At 40.4% G+C, this 18,862-nt stretch overlaps 1 protein-coding gene across 1 annotated transcript in view; it reads right to left on the bottom strand.

The window, feature by feature from the left end:
* agap1 (ArfGAP with GTPase domain, ankyrin repeat and PH domain 1) overlaps positions 1-18,522 on the bottom strand; it is a 170,219-nt gene extending 151,697 nt beyond the window's left edge. Inside the window, exons 1-2 of the mRNA XM_031740092.2 lie at positions 17,616-18,522; positions 17,369-17,533 (exon numbers count right to left, since the gene is read on the bottom strand). Coding sequence (XP_031595952.1) covers positions 17,369-17,531 — 163 coding nt within the window. The 5' untranslated portion in view covers positions 17,532-17,533; positions 17,616-18,522. The remainder of the gene's footprint in view (positions 1-17,368; positions 17,534-17,615) is intronic.
* Between the last annotated feature and the right edge of the window lie 340 nt (positions 18,523-18,862).

The following is an 18,862-nucleotide window of genomic DNA, read 5'->3' as shown; positions in this document are numbered from 1 at the left end:
AGTCACTGCTTCATGCCAACAAGGCTTAAAAATGTGCAGAGCATTGTTAAGCAGAGGACAGGAAGCCCATGAACAGGCAGCCTATTTTTATACCTGGCCTCGGCTTGGCCATTGTTTTGGCCAGGTCAGTGTCTGTAGCTTCCTTCATAGTATAGAGGCCCGCTGCAGCTGGACGCCACAGCTGCACAGATACAAGTTGCTGCTTCCGCATCATAGACGTACAGAAAGCTAGACGGTTATTGTTCACACCGTACAAAGACAAACATTAACCCTGCCAGCCACAGATCCAGTGTTCGACCTACTTTCCTGCATTCGTCAGTAACCAGTTATTAAACAAACAACATAGACTTGAAACAGCATTGTAACCACAAAGGAACTCATCAAGAATCCATAAAATGACAAGTCAAGGACAGATTCACCACCAAAGACGGCCCCAAGGTAATCAGCGTTAATTAACTAACTTTATATCTGGGAATAAATATGGATCCAGAGTAGCATCACAACCAAAAACAAGCTTAAACAATAAATGTGCAACAACCAGTTGGATTAATCTCTAAAGAAGGCCCAGACTAAAAACATGTTAACAATGATTTTACTTTATTATTTATTTCCACAGGTAACTAAAAACTAACGTCGACTGACTTTAACAGAACCTTCCCAAACATGATCTATGACCTCATCCCTGATTCTAAGTAGTTTGTGCATTACTTTGGGGGTTTTTGTTGCTTTTGTGGCTTTTAATTCAGTTGGTTTTAATTATATTCAGAGCAACAAGCCTAACTCGCCCTAACCAGTAGGAATCCTGTTATAAGTCTCTAAGCTTTCCTTCAAAAAGAAAAACTTCATCAGATTTTAGGACACTTCTGAACTTACTACGTGATCACATTTTTGCTAGACTTAATCTTTATAACCTAGAAGACTGTTGGTGTTGCTTTAAGAACTTTTAGGCAAAGATTTTATTTTCCAGATCTTAAAAGTGAACCTACAGTCTTTCTAATGGCCAGCACGGGGTTACTCAGCATCGTACTTCAACTTTTACCTCAATTAGCACTTTGCTGATGAGTTTACGGTTTCAGTTGCCAGTTTTCATCCCCAACCGGCCACAGCAGATGGCCGCCCCTCCCCGAGCCTGGTTCTGCTGGAGGTTTCTTCCTGTTAAAAGGTAGTTTTTTCTTCCCACTGTCACCAAAGCGCTTGCCCATAGGGGCTCATATGATTGTTGGGATTTCTCCTGTTTTCTTTGTATTATTGTAGGGTCTTTACCATACAATATATAGTGCCTTAAGGAAACTGTTGTTGCAAATTAGCACTATATAAATAAAATTGCATTGACTTGAATTTCTAGTCTTCCTGAGCAATATCTGATGTGTATTGTGTAATTTCTTGTCCCACGAGAGTCAAAAAAGACAAAAAGCATTTAACTATGGCTCTTTAGCTCTAAATTTCAAAACACCAAAATGGCACCGACCAAGGACACGGTGATTACATCCATCTTTTATTCCTTCATCCAATTTCTTCATTCAGTTCCTTTCAATTTCCTGGTTTTGTTCAATTAAAATACAAACACTGTATTGTTTATCAAATTAAATCAGTACAATGAAAAGATTTATTATCCAGGTAAAAGTCACATTGAGATTAAAAATCTACTTTCCATGAGAGACATGGCTCAAAGCTGATGGTACCTTCAAAAACTACATATTTCTGCTGCTACTAATACCAAAAGCATACGTTTCCAGCTGTAATTGCTTAGCCAGCATACATTTGTTGGTAGGCCTTCAAAATAAACAATCAGTGCCAGTGTAAAATCAGTGTTTGTTTTACACATGAAATCCATCTTTAGGACACTGTGGTGACATTTAACACCTATTGGAGGATATGAGTGATTTTAGATGCCATCAAATCAGTCTGAGCCAATGGTTTCATGCGGGGACTTCCTGTCTGATTTGTGGTGAGTTTGGATCATAATGAGGAAGCTCCGTGAGACGAGCCGTAAACCTTGTCTGTGGGTTTTTTTATGAACTGTTAGAGAAGTGAGCAGTTCCTCATGGGAATGATGGGGGATGCAAAAAAAAAAAAAAAAAAAAAAAAATCAGACTGAGGCTCCGGTTTTATGGTGATGGTAACAGAAGCTGCTTTCAGTTCAGCAGGATAAATCAAACAAATCATGTTCTCCTGCATTCATCTAACTGATTTCAAAAGGTGTTAAGAGCTTATCTTTGACTCAGAGTTTGTCTTTGACTTTTATTTCTGCAGAAAGAAATTCCTGCCTTACCTTTTGCCAAGCAGATAGGTTTCAAGGGAGTTCAAAGAGGCCTTAAAATGATAGATCGGATGCAGGTGAGAAGGAAATTACAAGAAGCAGCTACAAATTTGGAGCATTCATCTATTCATGAAAGCAAAACACTCGTGCATCTGCCTCTCACCTGCAGGTTTTTCAGTCTCTCATTGAGACAGCCTGCCTGACTTAATGTTAGATATCTAACACATTTTCTCTGTGAATCACTTAGTTCATGAACCCAAAGATCCTAAGCAACAAATCAGAACACATGACACACCTTTTGTGGTTCCCTAAAGATGCACCAACAAGCAACTCCAAGTGTGCATTGGGATTTTATGGCTACGGTAAATGAACACTACAATATAAAACTACACAAAACATTATTAATGACTTGGTGACTTGTTCTTGAAGCTTGTTTGAGCAGTTGATGGCAGGAATTATGAGAACCAAACACATTTGAGGCAGATTGTCAGCAAATAGGACAACAAGCAGGACAAAGCCTGGACTTGATTGCATCATCTGATGGGAGGAGATGAAATCAAACATACCTTCTAGAACAAACCAGAGGCAGCGAGGCCCTTTTGTTGAACTGTGTGAGGTATCAGCGTAGCTCTGAATGCCATAAATGGGCTGCCCAAAGTGTGACAGCTAAATGAGAAAAGAAATGGGGACACTTCACAAGGCGTGACGGTTATTTTGTTCATGTCCCTTAATAAAAAAGTTGGGGCCTGCTCTCTGGTGAGTCTTTAATGCTGCTGAACATGACGTTTGATTACCATGAAAGAAAATCTTCCTCTAATACCTGTTCAAACTGACCTGTGAGGGTCACACAGAGATTAGGCACGGTTTCATTACCACAACTCCCGAGGGAGGAAAGGAGCAGGATGGACAGGTCAGACACCGCTCTACGACCTAATGCAGGTCAGACGGAGAGCTCCTCCTCCTCCGGTTACAATTTGTGTCCGAGTCATCAGCGCAACACATGCAAATTTCCAAACCCTCTGAGCAGTGCAGAGATGAGTGGGTTTGTGTTGAACTCATTGTTATGCAGCTCTACAGGCACAAATCATCTCCCAACCACAGAAAAAGCAGCTCTGCACAGATAAACGCATCCAAATCTCAACTTTAATGTCTGAACACGGAGGATTTCTCCAGGCGGTGACACCCGGCCTCTGATGTTTGCTTGCATAGTGACTGAGCCGTGACTCAGAGCAACCTCTGACCTCACACTGAGCAGAGCAGGAAGCATTTTTGGAGGACAAAATGTAAAGAAAAAAAAAGACTGAAGGAGGGGTAATGGATTTTTTTTAAAGAAAGAAAGACGAAAGGCACTGGGAGATATAGATCAGCCTATCACAGAGGAGATGCTGAACCAAATTTAGCAGCAAAGCCCCGAGCTCTGCATTATTCAGACACAATGACCCATTAAAACTGTTTCTGTGAGTGAAGAGGAGGGAGACCGACTGACAGAGGAGCACAGATACTAATATATGCTATTAGATAAATGGCTATAAAGGTAAACACTCCATAGGCCCACCTGTAAGACTCTGCGTGCAGCTGATTTATGTGCAGAAAACTGACAGAAAAACCTGTTTATCATCATCCTAGAGAAAGAAATTAATAACCTTTTTACATGCTTAAAGGCTGTAAACAGAAATCTTCAGAAACAGCGATGCGCTGCAGCTCTGCTTGGTTTAACCCTTCATCCCCTGAACTGTTTGGTCTGGACAAAAGGGGGGTCAGAGGGGGAAAGTCTGTGGACGGAGGCTCTGATTCGACCAAGCAGAAGGATTAATAGGAAACAAACAGTGGTGTCTCGGTGGGGGGTCCCCATGAGACGACACAGATTACACAAAGAGAAGGGACAACGAGCCAACGGCGATCAGCCAAAACATCTCCAATAGGACACAAACAAACAAACATCAGGTTTGAAAAGCTCAGACAAAAAGGTGAGTCGCAGCTCGGCCTCCCCTCAAATTTCAACAGATATCTGCACATTTTTAGCAGCTCTGAAGCGTCGTACTCAGATTTCCACCTGAAAACATCGAGTAACCAGCCACGGCTCGGCGTGTTCGCAGTGCTTTGTGGCTGAGCAGAGAGGCTGTGATTAAAGGCAGAGAAAAGGTCAAGACTCAAAGTGATGAAGGGACTCACAGAGAAGAGTCTGTCCCTGAACACTCATCTCTCTGCTTCCTGTTTCTTTCTGTGTGTTCCCCACGAGCTCGGCTGAAAATAAAAACTGTATTTGTTCCCATCTGAAAAGAATCAACTCGAGTGTTTTCACTGTAAAGAAACAGCTCAGTGTTTTTGGGGGGGAATCCTCCAGTGCAGTTTCATGTTTGTCAGAAACCTCCCACATCAGTCACCACCACAGATTTAACGTGCCATTAAAATTGTCCTATATCAGCTCGCACGCCACAGGGTTACAGGTTTTTATTACTGCACCAAAAATATGAAAATAAAAATAAATCAATAAATAAAATGCAATAAACACCACGTTAAAATGGCTCCACAGGGTAAAACAGGACGTAGTAAAAACCAGCACAGCAAACGTCAGATAACATTAAAGTGTTTCAGCATTACAAACAGAGTGTTAGGTCTTATTTCTGAGTGTCTGTTTAAATATACAGACATTTTTCTTCATGTTTTATGCCTGTGATGAACTTTGAACCTTTACGCTACAGTCAGACAATCTCGCTGACTTTGACATGGTTGCTCAAAGATGAGGACATGGTCTGCAACCACTTGCAGTCAGCTGGCATCTTCAGAGCAACTTTGGTAAAACAGCAACAACACAAAATCCGTCTGCAATCAGTCTGTAACTAAATGAGGTCAGGTTGGCAATTACATGCAATCTGTTTGTGTCAGCTTTGACAAATCATTGGAAACTGCAAATCTATTGTCATCTGCATACACAGAAATTCACACTGACTGCTTATATTCAGAATCCAGCCTGATCAATCTGAAAGAGAAGTTCAGATTCCTACACAAATAGTCATGCAGTCACAGCGGGACAACAATTTAACTGAAAAATGACACAACCAGCCGGCAAACAGTAGAGCTGAGACCTCTGTTGCAGACTAATTATGATCATCACTGCAGATTGACTCAGACTGACCGCATCATATTGGCAATCTGTCTGCTTTTATCAATTAGACGGCAGTTATTTGCAAACATTTGCCAATCTGTCTGAGAGTGATTCAATCTGAATCTAGCTGCAGTTGTCTAGAGACAGGTTGCCTCACTTGAGGTGACCTGTGGAATCGCCTTGCAATTAGACGTGGTTGAGGGTGGTGCACACTCAACCTCTGGGCAACCAGTTGGTCAGTGCAGCTACTTTCAATCTGTCACTAGATGCAAAAAAAAAAATGAATGCAATCACCATGAAAGCACAGGTTTTTCCTAGTTGCAAGGAGGTAGCCATCCTGTTTTCACTCTAGCTCTAACATGTGATGTTGACCTTTATAGATAAAACAGACTTGACACTTTTAGGTTGAAATAAACTGCTGACGTGAGAGAACAGATGTTTCTCTGCTGGACAGATGTGTTGGGTTGTACAGAGTTTTTGCATAAGTTATGAAATGATTCTAATTTGTTATTATAAAAAGCCACAACACTGAAATGTAAAACTTTTCTTTTTGTTATCATCTGTTTGTTTTTAGGCTTGAACAGTCAAAATCTGCTCGCCTGGGCAACCTTAAGTACAAAGCTGGAAACAGATAGTCAGCGTAGCTTAGCATAAAGAATGGAAGTGATGGTAAGCAGCTAGTCTTGGATTTCTGAGATTAACCCATCCATCTTTCTGGTTTGGGATTTTCTCGCCCTGGGTGTAGCCAGTTTTATTCTGGGGTCATATACAAGCAAGAGAGAGTCATCTTTAGCAGTCTACATCTACACATGTACAGACAGCTAGCATTTAAGTGCTGTAATACTGGAAGATTCTGAACTAACTGTTTTATATGTCATTGTTCTATTACAGTAAAAACAAGCATTATACAAATCAGATCTATTAGAATACAGAGCAAGCACGATTTTAATGAAACCTTCATGATGAGGTTTATATCTAATCAACAGTCAATATTGGCCTGAAGTTGCAAAACAGATAATATCAGGAAGGTTTTTCTCTGACTTCTGTGGAGGTTTCCTCTAAAAGTGTGAGTCAAACTGAAGCTAAGAATGTGTTTCATGTGTTTGTGTTCAGATCTGACTGATTTATAACTGCACAAACCTCTAATTTGACTTTCCTTTTTATAGAGCAAATGTTCAATCAAATATTCTCAAACTTTATCTTTAAGTCGGTTCTCCTGAACCTAAATCTGTCCTGTTGTATAATAAAAGGCTGTAGCTCCTCGGGGCTCTCTCATTACACAACTTAGAGCCTCTCCTGCCTTTAAAACACAACAACAGTGGCGGATTATCGTACAGCTGACGTAAAGCACCGCTGCATTCGAGTGCAGTCATGTGTTTGGATATCACACACACTGAGGGATGGATGATAAGCACACACCCTAATGGGGCCCTGCAGGCAGGCAGGCAGAACGACAGTGGGGGTATTTTTAGCATCGCTAACAGGTGACCCTCCCTCAGCTGAGCCCAATTACAGCAAATGAGGAGAGACGCCACCGTCTGGATGTTTAACCTGTTACCGTCCAACAGTTTTTATTGGATTTTCATCTAAATGGAAACACTCGGAACAGAAAAACTGGCCTTTTTAGACCTCATCTGCATTTAAGCCGCAATAACTTGAACGTGATTTACAGCAGACCGGTGAATAATCTCCACGCACATTTCCATCCTGTCGTCCAAAGCTGTGCAAAGTTTCAGACATCAATAGCCAACTTTACATAAGACAGACAGGCATGAGTACAGCCAGCACAAATAATTAAGTCTTCAAACGTGAAGAAGATGAAGTGGGAAAAATAAACAAACAATGATAAAGATGTGAGAACCTAAATCATCAGAATAAGCGAGTGTCTCAGGCAGAATATTTTCAGCCTTAAATTCAATCAGTGAGACCATCTGCTGAAGATTTACTTTAAACTGAGGAGGAGGAAGCTGCACAATTTAACGCCCTTTCTCCAAATCCAGCGTGAGCTTTCAGGACAGACAGAAGGAACAAATCTTGGCACAGAAGAAAATAACTTCCCACACTTTTCTGACAGATGGAGGTCAGGAAATAATGTGAGGACATGGTAACAATGGTCCAGTAAATAAGAATAATACAAGCCAAGCACACGATGTGAAGCGGCAGGTAAGTGCTTTAAGGTCTGTCATGAATCTTAGCGCTGCAAATTTAGCGATGTGATCATATAAACTTTACGCTAACATCACCATAATCCAGAGAAAAGCAGCTTCCATTTAACTGTGATACTGAAAACCAAACTGAAACACTGTGAAGGTTATAAAACCTCCACAGTAAAAAAAACCCAAGGGAATCCCCTGTGTACGCATTCAAACAGCTCGGCTAAATCCAGCCGAACTACCCACGATTCCTGCAGGGGGAATCATCGGCTATAACGACACTGAAGTTTTCACAACCCCATAACTAAATCATTTGTTCTTCATAAAGACATTAAAAATGACTCGAAACAAGATGAAATTACATCTTCAAAGCCAGATTAATCAGCTGCAACAGGAGCTTCCCTCGTAATTTATCTTGTTTATCTTTGCAGAGGGTTCAAATCAGAGCAGGCCAGCTACAGGGAGGTCTGGACTCAGCTGGACTGGCAGCTCATTTGAACTGATATTTATCTTCCTAATGCGTGTTAATCCATCTCTGACAGTAGGATGCAGACCACGGCACGGCTCTGACATTTTCTCCCGAGTCGATATCCCCCCCTCCACTCCCCGCCTCCCTGAGATGCTTCCTCTGCAGACCGATCAATAAGAGCATCCTCCGGGCTTAATGACCATGAGGACCTGCTAGGGGTTCCTGGTTAACTTGTTTATCTTAAAACACAGCACGAATCGGTGCGGGATAAACATTTGTGTTTGTTCCAGCATTTCAGTGTCAACCGCCTATTTATACCTGGCTTCATTTTAAGATAAAGTAGATATAGCACAGGTCACGACAATGGTCCCTGTTTTTGGAAATCAGGTCAGCAAAAGTGAGAGGAAATAATTTTAAATGACTTATTGCAGCTTACATGTTGCACATTTGGTGAAACTGGCCCCTAAAAAAACAACATCTTCAAGACAAAATGTTCAAAAGAGTTTAAGTTTTCAAAAAGATAAAGTTAACAGCCACATTTTCTGATGTTTATTGGCACACTCTTATGCTACACAGGTGAATTCAGGAAGCCTTGCCATCAACTAAATCCATGTTACATTATCAGGACTTAATATAAACAATACACACAAAATAATCTGAAATTGGTTTTGTATTTGGATATCGTTAGCTTTAAGTCAGCAAACAGGCCACTGGAGTTCTAACAAAACAGTTACTCCCCAAATTAGGTGTGGAAGAGAAAAAGGACATTCCCAAAAGAGGGTGGAGCCTAAACAAATTATTCTCTATAAAAACTTTTAAAAAGTAAAAGAAAAAAAATAGGATACAGGCAAAACAAATCTCCAGAAAAAAGGAGAAATGAGGTTGGGGTAGCCCTAAATAAAAGCACTTTGGTGAAAGAAGTAGAAGTTTTATTATTTTGCTTTTATTGTGGTGTAGGAAACTTCTATATTTTGTGGTAAGCCTAGTGTTGAACAACCATGTTTGGGTGGTTTTAAAAGCTGAACAGCTAAAAAGGAAGTGTACTAAAGTTAGTTGAAGTCATAAAAGGAAAAAAGGGGAAAAAAACACCATAAAGTGGGACCTAGAAAAGCAAAACACCCTAACCCTAAATAAGGTGGTATACCCTAAACAAGGCCAAAACTGAGTGGAGTAAAAAAACAAAACAAAAACAACAACAACAAAAAAACCCCCAAAAAAACAAGCAACATCCAAAAGAAGGTGGGGCCGTAATGGACCAGAGGGAAACAAAGTTACAAAACAAACAAAAAAAATTAATAAATCTGTGAATCTTGTCACTAATAAAAACTATACTGTAGACAAAGAATTAGAAAATTAGAGGGATCCAGAAATAAGATGTTTACTAAAAGAAGGAAATTTATATAACTACATCTTTAAAAAAATAAATAAATAAATAAATATTTTAATGGTAAGGTTGGGTAACTGACACTGTGCATTAAAACTGAAACTATCTGAACAGGTATGTTTTTCAGGCAAGAGTACTATATTTGAGGTGGATGACCTGCTTTGGAGAGGGGGAGTAAGAGCCAGTATGAGTGGGACTGAGCAGTAATGTTGAGCTTGTTTTGGCTGCATTGAAATAAAAGCACAGCTAAACTACAGAACCAAAGCAGGACAATGTTAGAGATCTGCTGTTCTACAGTCAAATAAATCTTTTACATGATGTCCAGTTTTATTTATCTGGCAGGGAGTTTAAATCTGCAGCTCCACCTGTCAGAGTCTGAATCTGCAGCTGGATTTTTTTGCTGTTGTTGTTTTTACATAACACACAGTACAGATGTCTGTGTGATTGTTGGAAGAGGGTGGGCAAAGCTTCTATCCTCAGGTTGGATTGAGTTTGATCTCAGCAGATGGAGGCTCAAGAGTAGAAATAAACCCCCACAACTGCTGAGATAATCCTTCATGATCGCTCCACGTATGAAAGGGGGGGATCAAACCTTTAAAAATCTCTCCTCAGGTGTCGTATCGATCGCTTTAAATGCTCCCGATGGCTGCACATTATCAGTTTGTGCTGCCTGAGTGCCCGCCCACCTCCACTGAGAGCGCTTGCTCCACTCCACTGATGATGACTCACCTCAAGCATTAATCCTAATGAAAAGCAGGAAAACAAATGAATGTGGGTAAAAAAGAAACAAGAACATAATGTCAGCAGTTGGCCCTAATCTGGTAGAGTCAGCAGGGGTGGAGCCAGAGCTATGAGGGGGGGACAAAAGGTGCACAGATCTGAGGCGTAATATCTCAAGACAGACTTCAGCGGCGGTCAGCGGGCACAGTTATGCAATGGCTAAAAGCCTCGTTTAAAAGCATCCCGTGACTCCTTATTACAGTTATTAGTGGCCGTCAATCAGCCACAGTATTACATCACAATCAACGCCACTCTGTGATCGACCATCTGCCAGAGTTACGCTCACTGAGCTTTACAGAAAAGTGCTACCGTCAACAAACAAGGAAACAACCGACGCACATACCCTCACTTTGGAGATTACTTTACAATCAGTCACCTAACAGATAATTTCTCTAGAAAATGTAAGAAAACACAGAACAGAAGTTTGATATAGCATTAATCATCAAATCTTTACATGACAGACTCTAAAAACTCTTCTCCATTTTATCTTAAAAACAACTACTTAATCATCTAAATGGTTCCCTGTTAAAATTCGGGAAATAAACTAATTATATAATTATAAATCAAATAACTGTTGTATTTCTGCCATCAGTATCATACAAAAATACCTTAGTAAGTAGTCTGAAGGTGAAGATCAATCATTTAATTTTTTTATGAGCATATGGTGGCTTAAAACAGCCCTGTATTATTGTCAAGTGTTTCTGTATGTATTTAAGGTGATGCTTCACATTGTTTTTAATCCAAGAATAAGAATAAAAAGGGTGGAATTCTTCAAAAAGGAGGAGTAGCCCAAAAAGAATGTGTGGTCATAAAAGAAAAACAAACATCGTAAGAAAGTGGGACCCCAGTAAAACAGAAGCAGCCAGAAAATAAGAGGTCCAATTGTAATATAAGAAGAAGTAGACCCAAAATTGGGCGGGATCAAGACAAAGGCCAACCCCCAAAAGAAGGTGGGACCATAAACATCCTTAAATAAGGCAGGCTTGCAAAAATGCCTCTTTATATTTAAAAAAGGGTGGGGTTCTTTAAAACTTACCAATGAAGAAGCACACCAAAAAAATAACATGAGAGAAAAACCTTTGACCTTTTGTTACTCAAATATAATCAGTTATTTGATTTTCATAATGATTACCCATTAATATTCTGCCAGCAAAAAAATTTATCAACTACTAGTTGCACTGGTTGTCATTATCATCAACCAAAAGCACCCTATAACACAGGTGGTCAAATCATTTTCCCAATGGTCCCTATAAGAAGCTGGGACTGGTGTGGCCCTCTACAATAGTTCCAGCTTCTCACGTGGCCCCTTTGACAAAATGAATTGCCCAGTCGTTGTCTAAAAGGTGATCTGAAGCTGTATTTATATAATTTTTCTTTTTTATTGGTGACTTTCTAAACCCTCTTTGAGGGGCACCAAAAAATTTCCACATGCAGTAAAAAAAAAAACAAAAAAAAGCTGAAAGTGTCTCTCAGACCTTGTGCTGATATTTGGAAGTTTTCCAGCTACTCTACCGTTTGGATTTCCTGCTGCAGTCTGTTTTTTAGCTTTAAACCGTGATTTATTTACATTACAGAACATGTGATTCACATTTCTTTCTTCATCTCCCTCTGGTTTTAGCATACAGTGTCCTTGCTGGCTCATTACTGTGCTGCCATTTTAGCCTAAAGTGATTTTAATCTTTTAATAAAAGGTCAAATTAAGCTAAACTATGCTAAAAGCTAAACTGTAGGAAAATGTTCTCAGCTTGATGACAGACAAAGACCAAAATGACCATCATCATCTGCAGCCATCCTGGCAGCAGGTGACTAAAAACAATGCTTAGGTTCAGCTTGGTGTCAGTTTCACCCCCTGGCAGCCCTGCGAGATTTCTTTTAGCTGAGTCCCAAACCCTGCTCGCCTCTTTATCTCCGCTCGTCCCTGAGCGGGATGGGCGTTGCGTCACAGTCGGTCCTAATGGCTGAAACATGAGAATGAGTGCTGCGTGGGCACAATCGTAATAACTGAAGAGAGAAAACACAGAGCAAACACACCGTGGTGAGGCTAACTGGGTCACACGGTGCATTCGCTGACCGCAGGCTGGTGGAGTGAGACAAAAGCCCGAGGCAGAAAGTAGACGCCGGTGTTACTGGAGAAGCACTCAGACAAAGGAGCAGGAGTGATTAAATAAAAGGCTTGTTGAACTCCTCCACGCAACTGTTCTGCTCACCTTCGACAGGTAAATTCCACAATATATGAATCACTGTTTGAATCTGATGCAGGACTTTAACCTGCACAGGTTCACGTAAACACTCAAAGATTACAAAGAAGTCTTTATTCTCTTCTTTGTTGTAGTTTCTGTGTCTCTCTGCTCTTAATTAGCTCTTTTACAGCTTTTAAGTGGGACTCTGTAAAGCCTCTGATGCTGGTTAACCTCCACTCCACGCTGGCTCTCCTGCTGTGGGAGGATGAAGTGAAGGATGTTCACAGCGTGGGTTTGGTTTCATTTCATGCATCCATAGCTGCGAGGCCAAACACAGAAAGTGGGTCAGTGTCACCTGGCTGGCAGGGCATTGCCCATCCATCCTCACACACACCTCACATGCAAATGAGCCCCCGCAGAGGCGTGCAGTCAGAGCGCCGTAACTGGGCCGAGTCACGGCCCACGGGAGCGGCGAGGACAGCAGCCTCCGGAGCCGAGAGCTTATGTAACCCGACATGAATCTGAGCGACACGTCCAGATGTGCACCGAGAGGCAGAGACAGAGGATGACAGTGCTGCTGCTGCTGTTTTGGGTTATTTCCAGCATGAGTCACCGTGTGAATTCAGGCAAAATGGAAGTGAACAGAGCAGGAGCGAGTCAGCGCTTGGACTACTCAGCTGACAGCTGCGAGGCCGCTGAATGCCTCCACCCCCAGCCCTGTGCTGCCGACTATAAGGACTTCAGCTGGTCCAGATGTCAAATGATTCAATTAAGACTCAAATCTGACTCAAAATCCTCTAAAAACACACCAAACCCCATTCATTTTACGCCAAATTTAACAAAAACAACTATACTCAGGAAGAAATAAGGCATAATTACGATACTTTTATTTCAACAATACTAATTTGACTTGCTGAACTATTAGCATCCCCAAACCACCCATGCTGCTGACTATAAAGGCCGCAGCAGATGTTAAATGATTCAATTCAGACTCAAATCTGACTCAAAATCCTCCAATATACACAAGAAATGCAAAAACTAAAGCCCATTTATTTTAGGCCAGGTTTATGAGAAATAACAAGCCTAAGAAAGAAATAAGACAATTACTGCACGTTTCTGTAAGTGACAATATTGATTTGACATCCTGAACTATTACCAGCACAGCTGGACTGTAACGTCAAACATTCTGTTAGAAAACACATCAATGGTAAGCTTTCAAAACACAATGAAGCCTAGAGAAGTTCAACATATTCTTTATTTCAAATTCTGTTACATTTTCTGCTGGAGAACATCTCACATTCCTCTTCTTGTGGTTCAGATCAAACTACCAGAACATTACAGATCAGGGTTACACATTTTTGAAGCCTCAACAGATAGACAGCGTGCAAAGAAAAAGTATTTTTCACCCTCTGAGTATTCAATATATACAGATATCAGTGACTGTGGGAAAGGACAGATTTTTTTGGTGCTGGAAATAATACTCTTTAGTAAGAGTAATGCCTGACTGGGTTTTGGATGCATACACATTAACAGTCTATTTGGAAAGTAGTCCCAAAAGTGGGCAGGGTCAAGAAAAAAGGGAAACCCCCAAAAGAAGGTGGGGCTTAAAATCAAGACTGGCAAAGAAATAAAGCCCAAAATAAGGTAAGGTTACAAAAATAAAAATAAAAATCCTAAAAAGCTAAAAAGTGAGTAGGCCAAAAGTTAAATGGATCATAAACGATAAATGCAAAAACATGTCATAAGAAGTCAGGGCCCTAGAAAAGCAAAACAGCCCACAAAACAAAGTGATGTACCCTAAACAAATGAGCCAGATTCGGGTGGGTCGACAAAGACAATCATCCAAAAAAAGCATAAAACCTACCCGGCCCTATGTGAAAACATAGTGGCCCTCCATGTTATAATTAATTAACAGTCACATTTTTAAACAGCTCAATTTCAAGTTCAATTTCACTAGCCTGACTACTGTCAGAGCGGCTGAATCAATAAATCATTAAAATAGAACCTGACAAAGTTCAGTAGGCTTAAAGATCTCAAAACGCAACACATGACAACATGATCTAAAGAAACTACTGAGAAACAAATCGGAATAGATCAGAATTATCCTCACTGCGCATGTATGTTGTATCAGCCATACATTCACGCGCTGTAATTCTGCCTTTAAGGCAGCTAGCGAAAGACGTATATCCAACACAAATATTTTCATTTTAAGGCAAAAACATGAAAGACGTGAGAAACAGAAATCTGTACCACACGTGTAAATGTACGTGATCATCGGTTTGCCTTATTGACCATCAACGCAAATAGTGAATTTTAATTAGATGAATAAATTTTGAACGCATTTTAAACATGGCTGCTGTTTCTTGAGCTCTCTGCTGTGTTCATTAGAAGAACAAGCAGCAGTAACTGTCTGAGAGGAAACCGCGGGAGGTTTTCTGCTGCTTCTAACGTCCCTGTCAGTGATTATTTTACCCATAAATCACCTGAAATCACAGCACAGTTATTATCTTTAAATGTCATGAGTGATGTAATCCCTTTACTCTGCCAGGATCCTTTAAAATCACACTGAAAAACACTTAACCAGCTGTAAATCCTCTTTTTCAATTATTTACCTTTTTTTTTTTTTACATCATTAGTTCCTTTCTGCTTAATGTATGTCATTACAGATTATTTATTAATATTGCTATGACTATCGCTACTATTGTTGCAATTTGTTTTTGTTGTTATTTTATTTAGTGCGTCAGATCTTATCATCTTACTTGCAATAGCAGATTCCATCGTTATTCTTACTTTCACATTTCATCAGTTTGTTTTCCTTGAAATGACTGTAGCTTCATATCGTCATCCTCAGCATCATTTCCTTCATCATGTGGCCCAAAGGAGCAAGCAGAAACTCCACTTCTCAGGTCTGAAAGAGTTTCACTTCCAGCTGTAACATCTCTGAATTCCAGCTGCTTCTCTCTGATCAGATCGTTTCTGTTTCCATGTAATATCTGCTTATGTTTGAGCTGGAATTACAGGATTTCTGCACCAATGTGTGGTTAATTCACTGGATTAACCACCAAACAGCAGCCATCTGGCTCTTACCATCTCTTGTGTTTAAAGGAGAAAGGATCATGTCAGATTGTTGCTGCTTCCCCATCAATATCGATCAATAAATCAATGCTGAGACACTTGTACTTATGGAGGCTGAAACAGCTGTTCAGCACAGGGGACATTTGTTTTGGTCTTCTGCTAATCTGACAGAGGGATTAGGTTATGAAGCCGTTATGTAAAAGTGTAATTCCGGTGATGTTGTGAATTACGAGGAATCAATCTGTTCCCAAACTACCAGATCCATCAAGAACGCCTCGAAGGTTATCACTTTCTTTGATCACTGCTAGCAAGTTTATTTATCACCCGAGTCAGGTTTGTGTTCAGACTATGATAATAACACTAAAAACACAAAGAAGATGTAAACAAAAGGCTTTGTTATCAATAACGTCTTTTCGATAACTAGTTCAGTTGGGACAAAACCCACTGAATCACTGGCAAAAGCCTAAGGTACAAAAACCACCAAATCACTTTAATTTTCTCCATTCAACTGATCATTTACAATTTAGCAGCTGTAAACTAATGTAACTCTAATGTAACTCCACCCCCAAATTCATAAAGTCCCTCCCCCAATTTTCCTCTTCTTCTTAGTATTTTCTACTTTTAAAGGGTGAAAATGTCCACATTTGGACGCTGAAGGGATTCATGGTCAAGGGAATCACTAACGTTTGATTTTCAAGTATGTATGTAAATTTTGACTTACTTAAGTAACTTGAAATATCAACATAAGTAATTCAAAACTTTAAGATTGAACCCAGAAATTTTATGATAAAAGTCCAACATTTTGAGATAACTCAAAATCCTAGCTTAGAAGTAACCCCTAATTTTTAGATACTTAAAACCTTAAGAGAATAACTCACAATGTTGAGATGCTCAGTTTTTAATTCTAAATTTTGATATTACAACTTAAAATTCTGTGATAACTCAAACTTTGTTGATAAAAACATTTTTTAATAATAACTAAATTTCAATTTACTTGAAAGTAATTTGGAATTTTGAGATATCTCAGACAAAAACGATAAAAACCTGAAGTTTTGAGACAATAAGTACAAAATTTGAAAACAACTTCTATCAATATCTGTTTCTACACTCATTTTATATGAGTTCTTAATGTTTGTTGTATATTTGCTGCTATGACAACTCAATTTCCCTCTGGGATTAATAAAATTTCTCTGATTCTGATTCTGAACTTAAAGTGTTGCAATAATAATTCTGAATTTGGAGATAAAACACAAAATTTTGAGATAATAACATTCCAACTTTTTTATCAGTAACATTCTACGATAACTTACTTAGGATTTTGTGATAGTAGCTCAAAATTTTGAGTTATCTCCCTGGCCATTTTCCCTATTTTACTGGCAGAAACAAACTTTCGCTGTTTAAAATAAAATAGTTTGGACTGGTTTTAGACCTCAGTTTTCTTGGTTGCCATGGTGACACATCCCCTCCACTAAAGAATCTAGACAAAATATGTTGGATGTCGTACAACATACATCCAACAGTAAAAAAAACTATATTTGTTGTTAGTGAAGACCAAACACTAGCAACAAAACGCCACCTGTAATTCAATCCACACCCACAGGTGTTACTATTAACAAGGTTTTCTAGAACCATACAGGATCTTCTTTAAAGAGTGTTACTCTGTGTTCATAAGGACTCTTTAATGAGTGTCTCAGGGTGTGATAACTGCTTTGTTTTCCCCTTGAAATGTGGGGGACTCAAACATGACAGCTTTCACAGCCTGAACACGATTTCCTGAGAAGAAAAAAAGACTGTGGGAACATTAAATAAACTTTCCCACCAACAATTCAGGAGGATTGTGCAACATCTAACAGACCATCTCCGGGCTGGAAATGTAGTCTGTTGTCACCCATCTTTCACCAACCCACCCACATACTACCAGCATCCATCCATCCTCCTCCATCCCCCGGGTCCTGTCCTACCTTCAATGGCGATGACATGCTCCCGGATCTGGTTCTGCAGCAGCGGCTCCTCCACCCGCTCCAGCAGCTCGTAAATAGAGTAGATGTTGGGGTGCACGGACTCGAACCTCTGGATCTCATTTCGGATAGCGGCCGAGTTGGCAAGGTGTTGCTGGTAGTTCATGGCTGAAGCAGCAGAGGAAGAAGAAGAAGGTGAAATCTGTGACCTCCAGCAGCCTCAGAGCACACTCATAGTCCAGCTGTTTACCTCCAGAGGTGCGGGGAATTTAAATCACAGTGTGGGTGCAAGGTTTATGCCAGCAGGGAGGGATGAAACTCTTCTACATGCCTGGAGAAATTCATGGAAGTGCTGCTTCCAGAGCAGCTTCCAGAGGAGGGGACCGGACACGCTGCTCCTACTGTCCGGTGAAGGCAGCCGTTTCTCGGGGTGTCCCGCTTCCAGATTCCGTTGCGGTGACAGATGTGCGACAGGCTGAGCGCCGCTTCCCCATATCCCCCCGCAGTCCGTGCGGGATTAAAACGACACTCGCCCCGGTGTTGCTAGATTAAACTTTAAAAAAGGATTATTAATCAGAGAGGAGCAGGAGGATAAAAAAAGAAAACGGCCTTGATGCTAGGTGGCTAGGCTAGCCGGCTAAAGCTAACTAGCTTCCAAGCTTTAGAGAGCGGGAGGTAAGGAAAAAGTAACCGATTTCCAAGTGTGAAGGTCGGCTTTATTCACCAACTCAGAGGGGGGTCGGAGGCCGTGAGAGGAGGTTTCAGAAGCAGGCAAGATCAGAGCAGGTACCCGGCTGGTAAACAGTTAGGTGGGGGTAGTTAGGATGCCTGCTCCGGTCCGTCTGTTGTTTTTTTGTCTTGGCTGAATAACGTCCACCTGTCCGGATTAAACCCCCAACAGCTGGACTCCACAGGAGCTTGCGCGCCTCTAAAGTTAATCCAGGTGTGTGAACAGCAGGTATCTCTCAAGTATGTCCCGCACGCGGCGCCCAAACACTCAGCCGTGCCCCCCTGTCCGTGTGGCGGTGAGGTCCATCCCGTATAGACTGGAGCTGCGGTATCCCGGCCGGAGAGCTTCCTCCCGGAGCGTCAGGCTGTACGCGCCGCGCAGCGGAGTTCTGGCGATACTTTCAAAATAAAACGCGACACTTTTAAAACGTTTTACAGTTTTTTCTCTTATAAAACAGGCAGAAACCGTATATTAGTGTAAAAAGTGTAGCTGAGGGATTTTAAGTCATTAATTTCTGTTCCTTTTTGTTCTTTAATTTAATTTTAATTTAGTTTTTTTTTCTGTCTTTTCTTTATGACTATTATTTTTTATTGTAAAAACTGTAAATAATAACCAAATATAATAATCATTATTTAATTTTTTTTAAAAGCTATAACAATACAGTCCGAAGATGACACTTTTTTCTCATAAACACTTTAGTTTGTTCCATTAAATTAATCATTTTCTTGTAAATTTCAATTTTATTTTTTCAGAAATTGTTTTTTTCT

The sequence above is a fragment of the Oreochromis aureus genome, linkage group 23 (genome assembly GCF_013358895.1).
Source record: "Oreochromis aureus strain Israel breed Guangdong linkage group 23, ZZ_aureus, whole genome shotgun sequence".
In the NCBI taxonomy this organism is placed as follows: Eukaryota; Metazoa; Chordata; class Actinopteri; order Cichliformes; family Cichlidae; genus Oreochromis; species Oreochromis aureus.
The sequence above is the reverse complement of the archived record's forward strand: the minus strand, read 5'-3'. Positions and strand labels throughout refer to the sequence as shown.